The following is an 18,999-nucleotide window of genomic DNA, read 5'->3' on the forward strand; positions in this document are numbered from 1 at the left end:
AGGGGAAACCACCTTCACCACTTGACAGATCACTTTACCACTGTCAGCAACCCCTCTCAGGTGCCAGCTTTTCCAGTCTAGATCCTGCCTTGTCTTTTTTCTGCCTATTGGGTACTAGTGTGTTCTCTCCTCTTCTGTCAGTCCTGCGTTCTTGGACTGCATCATGAGAGGCTCAGAATTCCTCATCCGCAGAGCAGCATTTGCTGCATGCCACTAGTCGCAAGAGTCCTTGCACTGCTTTATGGAAGACCCACCTGCTCATGTGCTCAGAATTCCAGAAGGGACTTTTTAGGAGGGAGTCAGGCAGACAGGGCTGTTTGACTGCAGCATGGCTAGAGGTACGGATACAGCAAGGTCCATGGCCTGAAGGAAACAGAAACCGTATGGCTGAACTCCAGACAAGTAGATGTCATTAAAGAAGAATGCGTTACTGAAAATCTGGACAGCTGGTGCCATGGTGGACTTTGGGAGTGGGATTTATCTGGCTAAGTATAGACATCTATGTTGTATTTATTTATATGTAAGCTAGTCACTAGGCTCCCTTTGTAGTTGAGAGATTTAGTCAGTATAGGCAATGGAGTTCACGGCACAATTCTCATACAGAGCTAGGTATTTAAAAGAATATAGATAAATCATGCTGTAAAAAGTGCCGATTTCTCTCCCCTGTCTAAGCCTGAGATAAATAGTCAATTGTGGATGTAAATGTAATTTTAAGACTGAGATGATTTTCATCCCAAGTCTTGAATCAGGGGTCACCTGGCTGAAAGAAGGGCATCTAGTGACCCATCCCACAAGCAAGGCTCCTATTCCAAGCCCTGGCACCACAGACAATAGTTTGGTCTCATCTAAACCAGAGACTGTTATCCAGGGACAGTCACTCTTTCACAGTGAGCTGGTAGGGGACATTGAGTTTACCACATCTGTCTGTAGTTGCAGTTCCTCAAATGAAACGATCTACTCCCAGGTTCTCCACTTTTAAGTTAAAAAAGAGTAGTAGCGTCTGAATACAGTCACAATGTCTCTATCCCTGGTTTTGTAAATTGAGATTCTTTCTCTGCTTTTAGGTATTAAGATGACTGAGTGTCGTAGTTTAACCCCAGTTGGCAACTAAGGACCACACGGCCACTTGCTCACTCTGCCCCGGTGGGATGGGGGAGACAACTGGAAGAGTAAAAGTAAAGAAAACTTGTAGCTTGAGATAAAGACAGTTTAATAGGGAAAGCAAAAGTCATGCATGCAAGAAAAGCAAAACAAGGAATTAATTCACCACTTCCCATTGTCAGGCAGGTGTTCAGCCATCTCCAGGAAAGCAGGGCTCCTACATCTAACAGTGACTTGGGAAGACAAAGCCATAACTCCAAACATCCCCCCCCTTCTTTCTTCTTCCCCTGGCTTTATGTGCTGAGCATGATGACATATGGTATGGAATATCCCTTTGGTCAATTGGGGACAGCTGTCCCAGCTGCGTTCTCTCCCACCTCCTTGTGCACCCCCAGTCTTCTCATTGGTGGGGTGGTGCGAGAGGCAGAAAAGGCTTTGACTCTTTGAAGCACTGCTCAGCAATAACTAAAACGTTCCTGTGTTATCAATCAACACTGTTTTCAGCACAAATCCAAAACATAGCTCCATATGTAGTAGCTTCATAGCTACTATGAAGAAAATTTACTCTGTCCCAGCCAAAACCAGCATACTGAGGAATTGCTTTTCAGTTGTTATCAGAAGGGAATTTGCATTTTTTCTGAAACACTAAGGTTTCTGCCTGCTCCTGCTCCCTCTCAGGCAAGACTGGTTTTTTTTGCTATGTCTTGTGTCTGCAGCACCTCATACCTGAGCTCTGCAGTTCTGTTGTTCTAAGAGACTCTCATCTTTTCCGTGTACTGAGTTCTAAACCTTGAGTATCAAAGGGATATTCTTAGGGGCAGAAGAACAAATAATTCACAGAGATTTTTTTGTCATACTCTGAACCCTACTGTCATTGAGGTCCTAGAATCAAACCTGCACTCACTTCAATCAAAAAATGCAGTAGGTATCATTTACCTCAAATTGAGCAAAGCATTTTATTCATTCTTCATGGGATATTATGGAGAAATTGTTGCTGGAGCATGTCCCAAGAAGGGCAGCGAAGCTGGTGAGGGGCCTGGAGAACAAGTTTTATGAGGAACGGCTGAGGTGCTGTTGTTGTTTAGTCTGGAGAAGAGGAGGCCGAGGGGAGACCTTATCGCTCCCTACAACTACCTGAAAGAGGCTTGTGGTGAGGTGAGTGTTGGTCTCTTCTCCCAAGTAACCAGCAATAGGACAAGAGGAAATGGCCTCAAGTTGCGCCAGGGGAGGTTTAGTTTGGGTATTAGGGAAAATTTCTTTACTGAGAGAGTGGTCAAACATTGGAACAGGTTGCCCAGCGAGGTGATGGAGTCACCATGCCTGGAGATGTTCAAAAAACATGTAGACGTGGCGCTTCAGGACATGGTTTAGTGGGCATGGTGGTGTTGGGTTAATTGTTGGACTTGACAATCTTAGAGGTCCTTTCCAACCTTAATGGTTCTATAATTCTATGATTCTAAGAGTTGTGGATTACTAAACAAAATTTAAGGTAACTGAGAGTAGTGGCATCTCTATCACTTTTTAGCTGTTGTAGATTCCCCTGTGGACTGGGAGGTCTGTGGCATATGGCCAATGTACTTCCTTTTCTGTGATTGTCATGTTGGTCTTGGTGATGGCTGGGATTAACTGGAGGAATTTCTGCTATAAAACAGTTGCCAATTCATTTGAAACATCATTAAAGGTGAGGTTTATTATTTTGATAATAACAATCTTATACTTAATATGATACGACTGAGAGAAAAAATCTTAGGATTAGTCAGTAACTAGAATTCTGTGTAGCAAGAGAAAAGTTCTAGTGCTGCTGCAGCAGACGCTAGTGACATCTCATCTGATTGATTGTTAAAGCTGGAATACAGTGTCGTTGATGCTCAAAATGAACAGTTCAAACTAGAATGATCATGTGACTTAAAAGAGCTTCTACAATGACCTAGGGAAAGGAAGATTCCCTTGTGAATGTCACTCAACTTTTATATGTGACCAGAAAAAAAATTGGCAGGGACTCGGAGTTGCTGCCTTTTTGGCAGAGGGTCAGAAAAATATTAACATTTAGGATGAAGGACAATGCTGGCACAGGAACAAATGGGGAAAAAGGTGACTGAATAAATATTAGGCTTGAAATTAGAAAGAGGTTGCAATTGTCAGCGAAGCAAAATTCCTCCAAATCAAGGAGGGGAAACAAAGATTTCATTTTTGAAATTGTGTCTTCATGGTTCTGAAGAGCATTACGTGATATGGACCTGAGACATGGACTTACTGTTGCTGCCAGCTCAGTGACCCTAGGGCCCATTCGTGTACTCCATCAAGCACTACTCCATCAAACTCACTGTTTTGATAAGATATTTTAAAGCTCTTCAGGGACAGTGTCTGCACAAGCCATTTAAAGTAGAAATATGTTGAAGGCAAACCAGAATTTATGGCAATTTCAATTTAAACAAAACAATTTATTGAGGGAATTTTATTAGGAATTTTCTTTATCTTTAATAATCAACCATAAAATTTACAAAACAAAAAAAAGCCAAATAGCTTACAGCTTCCCTAGTGTGAGGAGATCAGTATGGCAAGAGATATATCCTCTGATCAGTATGCAGCTATACAATGGGAGAGCTGGATTATGGCTTATCGTCCTTAGCCTTAACATGTATATTGATCTGCAGTCACCCAATATTTGAGGGTCACCTCAGAGTCAGTGGGCTTTAGGTGAGTCCATCTCCTTTTGGACACCCCTGAACTTGGCCCTAAGAGTTCCCAGGTTGTCTTCTCTAGACTGATCTGGGCGTTCCTACACAGGTTATTATGAGAGGGCAGAGTTGCCAGTGGGACCACACCAACATGTGTTACTACATTATGGGTTGGCTTGTTGCCTGGATAGTTACTCACTGTCAGACACTGTGCTCGTAGCATTACCGTACTACACTGTTTTTAAGTACTTAGGACTGAATCAAGCCACTGGAGCAGAAGTTCCTCAGCCTCGACACAAACAGGCAAAGTACATGAGCATTTTTAACCCATCACAAACTAGCTTAAGTATTTGATGAGGACATGGTTAAATCTTGCGTAATCACTCTCCCTCTCCTACATGCAGTGGCAACAGAAATTATGAGGCTGGTGTCCTTACTAATAGTGACCAGTAACAGTAATCACAGATTGGTTGAGCTTGGAAGTGACCTCTGGAGGTCATCTTGTCCAACCCCCTACTCAAGCATGGCCACCTAGAGCTGGTTGCCCAGCACCATGTCCAGATGGCTTTTGAACATCTCCAAGGTGGGAGACTCTATAGCCTCTCTGGGTAATAAATACTTCATAGGAAGGTGCCAGATACCCTTCCAACTGTAGGTAACAGTTCCACCTAAATTCCAGTAATGAGAGATCAGTTTCTGTTAAGACACGGAAAGGTCTGACATCTTTTAAAATGCTCATATATTGATATGACTGGATATTCCCGGGTTTTGTACATAATATAACCACTCCAGCCCCTTCCCTGGATTTATTTATTTTTTTTTTAAAGAACTTTTGGCTTTGTCCCAACAGCTGGTAGTTCAAAAACAGACCAACTGAGACTGATTAATGTGCATATTTATGACCACTGGTGCAAGATATCAGAGTTGTAATAGATTTTTCATTATGTCAAGTCTTTAAGTCAACACTGGATGCCCTTTAGAAAGAGCTGCCCTGTTTGATGAATGGTTAGAGCCTGTGTTGCACAGGAAATTGAACTGGACAGTAAAGTCTCTTCTAGCTTAAAAGCCTTTAAGTTCTAAACTTATGTTCTGTGACAATGAGTTCTATGTGTTAACTATGGTTCATTATGCTTTGTATAGCATACATGACATACATACTTTCATTGATCACATTTGAATTTATGGTCTTGTGGCACAATTTTATGTGTTCTGCTTTTTGTGTTGCGAGATAAGGAAAATGCAAACACCTAATCTACTCCTTTAGATGAGCCCATATTTTAAATATGTCTTTCAGGTTCTTTAATGTTCTCTTTTCTCAGGTAAAAAATTCAGTCCTCCCAATCACTGTAGAGAAATAATTTTTCAGTGCACCTAGCTATTCTTACCACCCATCAGTATACACCTCCTGATTCTCTCGCTGAGACACTATAGTATACAACTGCCGAGTAAGCTGCTATAACTGATTTTATAGACTATTGTGCATACTATTGTCTGTTTCATTCCTCTATAATATTTGTTTGACCTTTCTGGAGGATTTTTTTTGTTGACCTTTTTATAGAACTGTGTACAGGTGTTTATCATGTGTTGGTGCGATTTTGAACTCAGCAAATATTGGGTGGTTTCTTTTAGTATTCATAATACTTGCATATTCTACTAAGTCACCGATTTTCCTGATTTGAATTGGCCGTGTTTAAGTTCTTGTCCATCTTTTGTTGTCATGAGTTAACTAACTAATTTTGTTTCTTCTACAAATTTTGACGTATCTGTTTGCTGCTACTCTAGGTGAGCAATACCCCTATATTCCAGTTCTGATATGGACACTCTCTGTTTCATTTGATTCTTTTATAATGGTCAGACTTAAACACTTGTTATTAGTGATCATTGTTCTTTTTGTCTCCTGATTTCTACTCTCTATGCTACTTTATCTTCCACTGTTCTTTTTGCTTCCTAAAAAGTTTTTGTGAGACCATGAAACAGTTACTCTACATGCAAAGAGAGAAACAGAGATTTTATCTTTCCTGTGCTTTATGCGTGAGGTTTTTATCCTGTGTTAAGGTACATAGAAATCCCTCCTTAAGATGTATGTAGAGAGCTCTTAACACAATACTATTCATAGGATCAGCAGCCAGATTTCCTTGATTCAGTCAACAACAGACTATCTGCTGATAACTTAGTTAATTTGTTTGAAATCCCAAGCACAACTTCCCTGGAAGTGTCCTGGAGGTATTGTGTCCTGCCTTAGAGTTCACTGAAGGAACTTTTAACTTCAGCAGTCAATGGAGATTTGTCTTGAGGGTATCACACAGATCATGGTATCTTTAGATGCGTAGTTTCTGATTCGACTTTTTTAGGGATTTGATACTAATGGAAACTGAAAAAAAAATGTGGCACTACAAACCAGAGGTAGTTTTCTGAAGGATTTGACAAATTTCCAGCATTTTACCCATTTACTTCAACTTAAAGTTGTATTGATGTGATGATGACATTGAAGAACTTAGAGAGAGAAGAAGCTGTAGTTCTGCTGCTCCAGCATTCCTGTCAGTCTCCTGTTTAGATCTGTTTCATTCCACATGAGCTCTCCTGCCATTTGTGCTATCGTAGCTGAGACCTTTGCAGTAGTTCATTGCTGACATGACTAACCTTCTTTCACGTATGCTTCTTTTCTCCTTTTCTTTTTCTCAAAGAAGACTTGTCAGTGAAATACAGTGTTTTTTGGGGAAGGATTTTCTTTTTAATATGACTGCTATTTCAAGTTCCTTTTGCTGAAGACAAGTCAAAGATGCATGTTAAAGATGTGTATCTTACACTTAAAGAATAAGCAGATTAAGTATTTATTGATTTTTTGGACAAGAGGTTATTAGATCCACAATGTCGATCAAGTCTTTGTGAAGTTCCCCCCTGTTGAGCTTTGTCTTTGTGGGTGGTAAAGTTTCCGTGTGTCTGAGGAGATGAAATGTGATGCGTTCTTCTTGCCCTAGAGCTTTAAGTTTTCTCTTTAGTTTTTGCTCCAAGCTACTGAGAATCCTACCAGTAAAAACAAGGTTTTGGCTGGTTGCTTTTCTGTTCTCTGAGAAGCCACCATACAGACAGGAGAATAGATTTTAGATCTGCACTATAATGTGCATTGCTAAGAAACTTGCAGAGTTTGTTGAAGGGCAGTGGCTTCTTGCCCACGTACATTGCACTGCTGTATTTAAGCTGCAAAGTAACCAGGTTGCACTGATGTTGTGTCATTTCCTGCCTGGATGAGATGGAGTTGCTCAACTGGAGATGGAAGAATACTTCACTCTCAGAGCCTTCTGGATATGAACTTGACATTATTGTGGAACTCAGGGGTACTGATAAGTGAACTGAGTGCAGTGATTTTGGGTGTGTGTCTTCAGCCAAGGTGACTTTATGGTCTGTATAGTGGCTATAAAACCCCATCCAGCACCATTTTGCTGTTCTTCCTTGAGCTCATTTTAGTCTATCTATCTGTATTATCTCTGACATCTTCCAAGACTGGACATCCTTATGATAGCAGTATAGCTGTGAGTGCTGAAGTTGTTACTCACTGGGTGGATCTCTGCCAGGATCTTGCTTCATCAGGTGAGATGGTAGTGTCTCACAGCTGATGGGAGAAAAGTCATGGTAGAGGAGGAGCCTGCTGGTCCAAAGAAAGTGTTAATTTGTACAGCTATGGTTCTGATGTTTTGCTAGAGATTTCTAAATGTATTTTCTTTAAATGCCACTGCTCAAAGTATATATTACCACTGCTGGTGATAAGTGTATGTAGGGCAAGTTCAGGTGCCATTGTCTAGTTCCTAGAACTGGAAGATAAGGTAGTCAGCCTCCCAGAATGTCTTGAGCAGAGCTGTTCCTAGGAAGGAACATCTATGAGGAGCCAGTGGTGCTGGCAACACTGGACATGTGTAAGGAAGATCTGGTAGTGGGAATTCTGGGAAGGGCAGAAAGAAGGAAAAAATGGAGCAGCAGCTCATAAGGGAACAAACAGGAGGTGAACATGTTGGCAGCAGCTTCAGAAAGGTAGTTGTGGAGGCTTGAATGTTTCTGTGTCAATACAATGCTGTATAGAGGAGGACACGTTGGGCCGCTCAAGCAGTGTTCATGGCCAAATGCCTTTTTCACAATTTTTTAAAGACTGCTTACCAGAATGTCTTTGGCAGATCTGGCTGCACTCAGACCTGACTGCAGGTCAGGTCTAGAGTTACTGGTTACAACAGTTGAGATGGCTGACACCTGTTTGATCAGGTTTGATCAGGTGGCTAATCATAGCCACCTACATAGCCGTTGGCTATGTAACTTCCTTTTAAAGAGTGGAGGTTCAGCTGTAGAAAGGAAGGCTAGTGTTTGTCCTGTCCTAAGGTGTACTTAGCCAAGCAGAGCCCTCAGAGGGAAGGGGAGATTGTGCCAGCTGGAGTGCAGGGTAGAGTAGTGAGCAAGACAAAAAGGATGAGGGACTGCCTCATTGAGTAAGAAGCTGGCATAAAAAGCAGAAATTTGGAGTCTCTTGAGAGAAGGCAATAGCACAAACACAATTGGATCTTAAGGAATAAAAAGAGAAGATTCTCTGTGTCTCCCCAGAAATGACTCTACAGAGTTTTGCAGAGTTTTCTGCAACCCCGGAAATCAGAGTTGCTGGAATAAGAGCAAGCCTGAAGAAATGAACCATTTTCAAAGACATGTGAGCAGAGAAAATTCGGGTTTCAAAACCTTTTTTTTTTTTTATAATTCCATTTTACCCAGCAAATGTGAGTTTTCCTTCTTTATGTTCCCTTATTCTGCTTTGTTTTCTAATAAAGATTTTTATTAGATTTCAAGCCCATTTGATGTTGGGGTCCTCCTGCAGCTGTGCAGTTTCCCTATTTGACTGATTTCCTGGGGAGTCAGAAGCAAGGATCTTCCTGTGGTTGCATTTGGGACATAATCACTGCCTTAATAGTATTGTAAATTTGCAGTACCTTTCGGGCAAAGATCTGAAGACAACCCCCAGGGTGCAGGTTACACATTTTGCTTGTTGGATAGAATGTCTTTGCTTAGCTGACACTAAAGGCTGAGCATTCAACAGTACTTACAGGTTGTCAGTAGTGTCTGTAACATGTTAGAGTCAAAGGCTAAATGGTTTTCGACCTTAAATCAAAATACATAGAAAGTAGGGCAAAAGATAACTTTAGAGATAGCCATTACTTACAATTTTTATTCGTAATTATTCTAAGTTCCTTTCTGATGACAAGGTGGAAGAAGTGGGCTGATAGGGGCTACAGTGAGGGAAGGATTAAATTTGAGAATGAGAATTCATTGTGTAGAAGAAAACACTGTAAATTGAAGAGAGTGGTATGGGAGAAACAAACAAATGATATGCAGACCTTGACTTTGGCAGAGCAGGGAAAGTATAGGGAACCTAGCAGGAGACCAGTTCTGAAATGTAAGCTGCATCTGGCTTGTCTAAGACTTGAAAGAAAAATGATAGCAAAGGGAAAGGTGGAAAGTGTAAAGGAGAGGTACTTTTGTATTCCATTCCCACTCACAGCAGAGTTAGGTGTTGTTACTAACTTGGTTTTAGGTGGACTGTACGAGGCAGCTAGAGCCTGAAAGCTAGGAAAAAAGAAGACATCTAAAATATTCAGATTTGAATAAGGATGTTATTGCAGAGGATGATCTTAGTGATGACATGTCAGACTTTGGAGGAAACGGACACAGTTCCCATCTGGATATGGGGAGATATGAGGAGAAGGAGTTTGCAGGGTAAAAGGGAATAATATCTTTGGAAATAAAAAGAAGAGGAAATGGAATCAGTGATACAAACCTGAAATATCAGTAGAGGGAGGAACTATTAAGAAAAAAAGCTGCTTATGTATATAGATACAGTTTTGCAAATAATCCAGGTGGGGATAAAATTTAGGAACAGTGCATAAAATGTGCAACTTAATTTGAAGGGTTGTGAATTTAGAAATGTGAAGTCCTTTACAAGTCCTCCACACCAAATAAAGATTCTAGGACATTAAAAAAAAGTTACATAATGAAAGAGCACTTTAGCAACAGAAATCCTGTAGAAAAGGATGGAGAAAGAATATGGATTTCCAGGAATATTTTTCTGCCTATCTGCCTGTTCTTATCTGTGTCAGTCTGTCATTTTCTGGGCTCTTGGCACTTTTGAAAATCCCGTTCCCTGTGTCCTGGTTTCAGCCAGGATAGAGCTGGTTTTCTTCGCAGAAGCTAATGTGAGACTATGACACCCTGTCAGTGCCTACTATTGACACTCCATTTCCATCAAAACTTTCTGTCACTGTCTTCTCTAGATTTGGCAAAATGTAGTCATCTTCTTGTTCCTCTTCAGCCATACATCTCTGCCTCCCACATTCCTCTAGGCCATATTAGATTTTTAGCTTCCTGAGCTGTTATATGTAGCTTCCTTCTCTCCTATATATATGTGTGTGTGTGAGTGTGAAAGCTTTACAAGACTATTCCTTTCTTATGTTGTATGAAGGTTGTTTTGACTGCATTAACTCGACAACTGTAGCCTTTTTGTTACTATGTTATAAACACATATTTGGAATTAAGAGTCCCAAAGAAATTTCTGGCAATATCTTTTCTGGAATCCATGCATCAGAGTTCATGGCCAGGTTTTCCTCATGGTGCAAGGGAGAGAAGGGCACTGAGAAATAACATAGCCATAAGGCTTCCCAGTGATTGGGAAGCCTTAAATAGCCTGTAAAAATGACAACAGGTAGGCATGATTGTATCTCTCTCCGACTTGAGCATAGGGATTTGGGATGAAGCACAGTGCCTTCCTCCACTCAGGTCTCACAGCAAATTGGAGCTGCAACATGTTTGATGAGGGTGAAAGGCAGTTAAAGAGGAGGGTTAGGCAGTGGGGGTGTGTGTTTGGGGGTGTGTCTGTAGGAAGACTATTACCAGGCTCTGCATGATGGTAGAATGAAGATGGGCAGAGATGTGCCTGGCATGTAATCTGCAGCATTAGCTGTATTTGTGACTGCCGTTTACAGATCTGAACTGATGCAGCTATGAAAGATGTTCATGTAGCAAGAGGTTTGCAGCTGAGTCTTGGCAATCTAGCTAGGATCTAGGCGGGAAGGGCTTTGTACCAGGCTTTTCTTACAATGATTTCTCAGATATCTGATCCAGAAGTACAGGATTTATAGCCTCATGGACTCGCCCCTGCAACCTCCCGTCTTTCTCCACTTACATGTTTGTATAGCCAATAGTTTCAGATTCAGCTCTTTAGTGTATTTTCTTATATGTAACAAAATTTTAAATTCTAGTATAACCTGGTGCAACTGTACTAAACATGCAGATTCTCTACTAAATGTGTAACTATCACCTTTCCTGTGGCTTCCTCAGGTCTTGGACTTAAACTGGGTGTGCACTTTTCTTTTCTCTATTTGTGTAACAGCAAAAGCGGAAACTGAGACTTTACATCTCCAACACATTTAATCCTGCAAAATCTGATGCTGACGACTCTGATGGCAGCATTGCTTCATGGGAGCTGCGAGTGGAGGGGAAGCTCCTGGATGACGTATGACTTACCTATGCTTCACTGGGGCTGGCAAGAATCTAGAGATTGTCCTGTGGGGTGGTAGACTTCACTGGGGACATCAACTCAGACAAGACATCTCTGAATGGCAGCGTTGGCTTGCTGCTGCTGGGAAGGCGCCAGGTCCAGCCGGAGTGAGGGATAAGGCCATAACTGGGAATGTTGGGGAGGGCAGCAGGAAATTGAGCATACTTAAGGACAGGAGAGGTAGGAGGAGGTGGAGGGAACAGGGCTGAGACAATTCCCTTAAAAGATTTGGCAGGGTTCAGGTCATGAGAGGTGTGGTAAGTCAGGCCTACAGCAGGCATTTCATCTTGTGAAGAGTAGGATAGCCAGGAGAATCAAGTAGTTCCTAGGGAAGACAAGAGAGGTCAGAGCAAGGATGGAAGAAAACTTTTACCATTCTGGAGTCCTCAGAAACCTCAGTGATGGATTTAGCTTTCCTCAGGGAAGGCTGGACTTTCCTAATAAAGGTGTCACCTTTTTGAATAGACTTCGCAAGCTAAGTATTTGATAGGATGAACAAATGGAGAACATCCATGTATGGAGAGGGCAAGGCTTTTGAGGCATGTCTGTCTGTCTGTAGATAACTGTACATGAATCAGAACCATAATCTTGCTGGAGGATGACGGGGTGACAACGTGCAACGTCTGGAAATTGCAGTTAGACAAATCCAGTTTAGAAATTAAAGCATATGTATTAACAAGGAAAGACATTCAAAATAGCTTCTCAGTCACTGGCAAATTTTAAATTGAAGGAGGATGTATGTCTAAAAGATTATCTGCATTAAATAAGAAGAAATTAATTGAAATCCTGTGGACTGTATTCTATGGAAAGTCAGATTATGTGATTATAGACCTCCCGGTTTTTAATTTAGACAGTATGAGCTGTGTGGTAAACAGCGAACACTGATAAAGTGGAAAGGCAAAAGGTAAAAGGAAATACTTTTACTCAGTGTATGATTAATCTGTAAAATGTACTGTCATTTGATAAATCAGACCGAGAAATTAGCATTCATCAAAAAACGCAAGCTGTTAAAAGAGAAGGTATGCAGTGGCCTTAGATTCATAGAATGTATTGGGTTGGAAGGGACCTTCAAAGATGAGCTAGTCAACCCCCGCCTGCCATGGGCAAGGACATCTTTACCTATATCAGGTCACTCAAAGCCTCTTCCAGCCTGACCTTGAACACTTCCAGAGATGGGGCATCCACAACTTCTCTGGACAACCTGTTCCAGTGTCTGACCACCCTCATCGTAAAAAATGTCTTCTTTATGTCCAATCTAAACCTCCCCTCTTTCAGTTTAAAACCATTGCCCCTTGTCCTATCGCTACAAGCCCTGCTAAAATATCTGTCCCTATCTTTCTTACCAGTCCCTTTAAGCACTGGCAGGCTGCAGTAAGGTCTCCCCGAAGCCTTCTCTTCTCCAGGCTGAACAACCCCAACTCTCTCAGCCTGTCCTTCCAGGAGAGCTGTTCCAACCCTTGGATCAATTTCGTGACCACCTCTGGCCCCGCGCCAGCAGGTACCATGTTCGCATTGCAAGCCAGTCTGTTCCCATAGCATTAAGAGAGTCAGAGAAATCTTCCCTTAAGTGTGCACTGTTCCACCACTGTTAGATTTTTGCATCTTGACCTGTATTAGTCAAAGGGAAAACTTAGATTAGATTGATCACATTTGTGGTCTATATGGGAATTAATGTTCAAGAGAAGGAGAAAGCCTGAGAAGGAAGGATAGGACACAAGCTAATATACACAGCCTTAAACATTTCTGTTTCTTCTGATTGTACAGCTCAGCAAACAGAAACGGAAGTTTTCATCTTTTTTTAAGAGTTTGGTTATTGAACTGGACAAAGATCTTTATGGTCCTGACAACCATCTTGTGGAGGTAAGAAGGTCGCGCACCCTTTGCATACAAACCTGATACTAGCACAGAAAAACAGCTACGTGCCCATTGTCTACCTTGGTTAAGTTACCTTGTATTCATTCTCTCATTTAAAGTATTTTCAAAGTTTTCAAAATTCCATTCTTTTTAAGAACGTTTACTAACAGAATCTGTATAGTCTAAACCCATAGATGTGGTAGTGATGTAGTGCACATCTTAGAGAATGTATGAAATGATGAAAAAATTGTGCATGTTTTTCCTAACAAGTAAAGCATGCTAACAGCAGAACAGATTGTGCACTAAAGCTGAATTGTAAGGCCAGAGCAAGAAATGATTGAGGGGGGGCTTTGTTGTGTGGGGTTTTTGTGTGGGTTTTTTTTTTTTAATTGCAAGATCTTCAGAAGGCTTTTACTTATTTTGGTCTTGCATGACATACTGTGCAAGGTGCACTTCATGGACATCAGTGCAAAAAAGACTGACCATTTTACTTGTTTTCTCCTTTGGCAGTGGCACAGAACTCCCACAACCCAGGAAACGGATGGTTTCCAGGTGAAAAGACCCGGTGATGTCAGCGTGCGGTGCACGTTACTCCTCATGTTGGACTACCAGGTCAGTGCACTGCTTTTGGCATGGAAAATACAGCCATTGGGACATAGTGCAACAGAGCAAATTCATCCTGTCACGTACATCAAAAAACAATATACTTGGACTGAGAATGTCACATAGTCCATTGAGGTTAGAATGATACCAAACTGACAGATTATTTAAAATTTAATGGGGACACATCAAGTAAGTTTCTATTATAGTCTATCAAAATATTATTCTTGGCACTATGGTAATTAGTATTTTTATTGCCCACCTGTAGAAAGAATACGCGTTTCCACCGCAGGCTTCTTAGAGAATATTCAGATAAGTTGCACATGAGTTATGTGTGTGGTCCTGTACAGAAATTCAAAGGAGTGGCTTTTGCTAGTGGTACCTGAACTAGCTGTGTAGCTGTGGCAGCTTTTTTTTTTTCAGAACAGACTGCACAGCTTTCCTGGTTTGTTAAGTTTTGGTTACATTGCCACCCTAATCTGGCATAACACAACACCCCTGCAAGCATTAGACTTGCCATTACTCTTAGGCCTTTCGAGCTTTCACTCTGTTGTACTAGTAGTATTTGTGGGCTGAAACACAAACAAGTCGGGGAACTGATCCATTTGAAAACTAACAAAACTTACTTCTGAATCAGTTCCCTGATCCCAGTCACAGTGTTAAGGGAGAAGCTACTGCCCGAGCATTCACACACCGATCCAGGAGTTCCACACACGCCACACGAGACTTTCACTGCTGGGACCGGAGTCCCTTCACACCGGGTGACACCAGTGCCCCTGTCAACTCTTCACACAGACACACAGAAAGACACAGAGACAGACAGACACAGAGACAGACAGATCTCCCCCTCCTCCACCCCTGCCCCCTTGCCTCAGGCTTGGCCTGAGGTTTCCCCAAGCAGAATCTCCGACATGACATACGCCAGACAAATTTATTAGGTGGTGCAGTGGCGTAGAACAGCTCGAGCTGGGTGCCTCTGGAGAGGGACCTCGAACAAAAGAATCTCTGGGCAATTATACCCGTACAATCTAAGTTCCCCTCCCCTCACGAGACAGTTAGGTCCACTAGTAGTATTTGGGCCTGGGGTCTACTTGTTCCTCACTGGATCCTTTCACTGTCTCCAGGTGGACCATTCGTTTTCTTTTCTCAAGGAGGCAACTGATGGATGTGACTCTCTTCTCTTTCTAATTTACATCGGTTTTGGGGCCTCCCCTCATGTAACTAAGTAAGAGTGCAGTATAAGTTCATCAGTATGTAGGTGAAAGATCACAGCTTGCAGCCTAAGGCTTTTTACTAATGCTGTACAATGGATTCCATTTGAACTAGGAAGTGACTCCTATAAGACACAGGAAACAGGAAAAAAAAAGGCAAAATTAGGTTATTCTGCCTTAGGATAGAATACAAAAGAGGTTTGTGGGCATAGTTTCAAGCTGGTTTAAGCTTTGTAAGGCTAAGCTGCTCCAAAAAAAAAACTTTCATTTCAGTTGTGGGTGTGCACTGCCACAGTCTCCATTCTCTTGACACAAATGATGGGGATTTGCAGTTGTGGAGCTCACTAATCTGAATGAAGTCATCCCTGAAAGAAATGTTGCTGTCTTAAGGCAGTTTATAGAAATGCACTGCTGAAAGGAGATAGGATCTTCCTTTTCAATGGCAGTTCAGTCTCAGATACGTTTTGATTGTATAACTTTAAGAACTCATTCTGTGCCATTCTCTTTCCCATCCATGAAGATAGCATCTATCCAGGATAAAGACACTCCATTTTATGTTAACAGAGAGAGAATTTTATTAACTTTAGGGAGCGTATGAGCTAACTGAAATGCTGATATAGTGAGTGAGAATCTTTATTGTTAAGACAATATAATGATGTTTGTTATGCTCACCGTAATTATAATTTTATGCTTTAAAATAGATGTTCTCTTATCCTTATGTCTTGATTTGTTATAAAGCTAGCTTTGGGTGCCCTGGCACTCAGAGTAATCCTTGCCTAATAATGTGGCAAATAGTAAACTTGAGTGTGGGTACACACTTGAAGAGGGACCAAATTCCAAAGTATCCAAGGAATGTATATTACTAGAGATGCAGAACAGGATAGTTGAAGAGTTGTATAACAGAGGTCAGGAGAATAAATATTCCACTGGCTGGTTGTGGTTGGGTAGATTTTCTGGTATGCAGCAGAATGGTGGGAACATGCCTGAAAAAGAGAGTTCCAAGGTACTTTGTTGATGTGAGGCAGCTGAGCAGTTATTAGCAACAATAGAAGCATCATCCTGACCTCATTCTCTCTGTCTGTGGTTAACCTCCAGTAGTTCAGACGAAGGACCATTCTTTTTCTTCTCCCACTTCCTAAAGTCAAATTATGCATCAGTGTTGAAAAGCAAGATTCTTTCCTGAGTCTGCATGCAAGTTATTATCTTAAAGCATGTGATACAGATAGACTGTGTGCATAGCACATGTAGAGTGTCTCTCTTTTCAAACACTAGACATAGTTCTTCCAGAGCACTGACAGTGGCACACATCTGAGCAACTTGTATTTTTGCAATCTCTGCCATTGAATGGGGTGCTTCTGAAGAAGAGAGTCCCCTGAGAATTAAAGCTGAAACTTCATACCTGTATATCTGTCTGCTTTTCCCTCTATTGCCATCTCACAGAATCATAGAATCATTGAGGTTGGAAAAGACCTTTAAGATCATCAACTCCAACCATCAGCCTAACACCACCATGCCCACTAAACCATGTCCTGAAGTGCCACGTCCACACATTTTTCGAACACTTCCAGTGATGGTGACTCCACCACCACCCTGGGCTGCCTATTCCAATATTTGATCGCTCTCTCCATAAAGAAATTTTTCCTAATACCTAGTCTAAACCTCCCCTGGCACAACTTGAGGCCATTTCTTCTCATCCTATCACTAGTCACTCGGGAGAAGAGACCAACATCCACCTTACCACAACCCCCTTTCAGGCAGTTGTAGAGAGCAATAAGGACTCCCTTCAGCCTCCTCTTCTCCAGAGTAAACAACCCCAGCACCCTCAGCCACTCCTCATCATACTTGTTCTCCAGACCCCTCACCAGCTTCGTTGCCCTTCTCTGGACACGCTCCAGCACCTCAATGTCCTTCTTGTAAGTGAGGGGCCCGACACTGAACACAATAGTCGAGGTGCAGCCTCACCAGGGCCGAGTACAGGGGCACGATCACTGCCCTACTCCTGCTGGCCACACTATTGCTGATACAGGCCAGGACGTTGTTGGCCTTCTTGGACACCTGGGCACATGTTCACCTGGCTGTCGACCAGCACCCCCAGGTCCCTTTCCACTAGGCAGCTCTCCAGCCACCCCTCCCCAAGCCTGTAGCATTGCATGGGGTTGTTGTGACTGAGTGCAGGACCCAGCACTTGGCCTTATTAAACCTCATACAGTTGACCTCTGCCCATCAATCCAGCCTGTCCAGATCCCTCTGCAGAGCCCTCCTACCCTCCAGCAGATCAACACTCCCACCCAACTTGGTGTCATCTGCAAACTTACTGAGGGAGCACTTGGTCATCGATGAAGATATTGTACAACACCAGCCCCAAAACTGAGCCCTGGGGAAACACCGCTTGTGACTGGTGTAATCTCCATCTGCTTCTCTTTCTGTTACAGCCTCCACAGTTTAAACTGGACCCACGATTAGCCCGTTTGCTGGGGATACACACCCAGACCCGATCAGCCATCATCCAGGCTCTTTGGCAGTACATCAAAACAAATAAGCTGCAAGACTCCCATGATAAGGAATACATTAACTGTGACAAGTACTTCCAGCAGGTAACTCCTTTTTGGACACAGTAGCTCTTTAGAGGCAAACTATACAAACTATACAAAATAAACTATGCAAACAATCTGCAAATTCTGGATGGATGGAAGTTACTGATTTTTGTCTTCCCTTAAAGATTTGCAGTATCTTCAGTACTGAATGGCTTTCAACAGTCACTACAACTAATATAAAAAGCGCCCTCCTGATGTGCCAATGTTGTCAAAAAAACACATCTGGTGGTTCAGCGCTCCCACATAAGTTGTGGCATTTACTGGAACGAGACCTTTCTCTAGTTGTTTCACTGTATTGATTTACTGTTTGTTTTGGTTTTTTTTCCTCCTGATGTATCATTTCGTACTAAGAAACATGAAATAATCTGCTGATTCTGATTACCAAGTCATATGTAGACCTGTTTTCTTCCCTTCTCTTTCCCTGTTTATGAAGGGCAGAAGACATGGAAGATATAATTAGAAAAACTATTTTTTCCTAAGTCTGCTTCAGATTATAAAATACCCTCAATGATCTGCATGTTGTTTCGAAAGTAGCATGTAAAGGCTTTTTGTCTTTCACAATGACCTCTGGAATGAACTAAGAAGGACACTTAAAAGCATCTCCACCTTTTCTGTAAATATGATTCTATTTATTTTGTAAAGGTAATGTTATCTGAGCTACAACTGTCTTAATTGGCTTTGTTTTTCTGTAGCTTCAGGCTTACCTAATTTATTTTTAAAGTACCTGAAGGTAGGGTTTGTGACATACTCCTGTTTAGGGGAGGTACTGGCAGTTATAACAAATCAGTAATGTTTTAGTGAGCATTGAAAGTAAATGTTGCAGTGAAAGTTGTGTCCTAGTTTTCTTTTTAAGCTTTTATTTTTTGTTATTAATTTGCCCTACAACAGTTTAAAGTGACCAATGCTTGAAATAAACTTAAAGGCAGCACTGGGTTTTCCCACATTTGAAAATAGAGAATACAACAAAATAATTGTGACATTCATGGGTATTTTGAGGAATATAGAACCAAAGTGATCTGAGTTATATAGTCACTCTCTTGTTTGGGTTTTTGGGTTTTTTTGAGAATGACAACATGCAGTCTTTTTCATATATAGTGAAAATGCAATCTTAAAACCACAAAAGAATTTTTTGCAAAATTAAAGCTATTCGCTCTGTTGCTTAGATGATTTGATTTCCATTCTCTATTTATCTATAGCCAATTTAGACTTCGTTTTGCATGTGCCAGCCCAAAGAGGAAATGGAAAGGGGGAGGTTGAAAAATCATGAGCAGAATGGAAAAGGTGAACAAGGAGTAATTATTGTTTATTTTGGTAAATAATAAGAGGCCATCAACTGAAGCTGGCAGGTAGCAAATTAAAAACAAACAAAAGGAATTGAG

At 41.6% G+C, this 18,999-nt stretch overlaps 1 protein-coding gene across 1 annotated transcript in view; it reads left to right on the forward strand.

The window, feature by feature from the left end:
- Window positions 1-18,999, forward strand: part of SMARCD3 (SWI/SNF related BAF chromatin remodeling complex subunit D3) — a gene marked incomplete at both ends in the record, with an annotated part of 72,738 nt that overhangs the window by 39,060 nt on the left and 14,679 nt on the right. Inside the window, 4 exons of the mRNA XM_082015398.1 lie at window positions 11,194-11,316; window positions 13,126-13,221; window positions 13,726-13,827; window positions 17,459-17,620. Of these exons, the coding sequence (XP_081871524.1) occupies window positions 11,194-11,316; window positions 13,126-13,221; window positions 13,726-13,827; window positions 17,459-17,620 (483 nt within the window). The remainder of the gene's footprint in view (window positions 1-11,193; window positions 11,317-13,125; window positions 13,222-13,725; window positions 13,828-17,458; window positions 17,621-18,999) is intronic.

The sequence above is a fragment of the Phaethon aethereus genome (genome assembly GCF_964289735.1).
Source record: "Phaethon aethereus genome assembly, chromosome: 2".
NCBI classification, from domain to species: Eukaryota; Metazoa; Chordata; class Aves; order Phaethontiformes; family Phaethontidae; genus Phaethon; species Phaethon aethereus.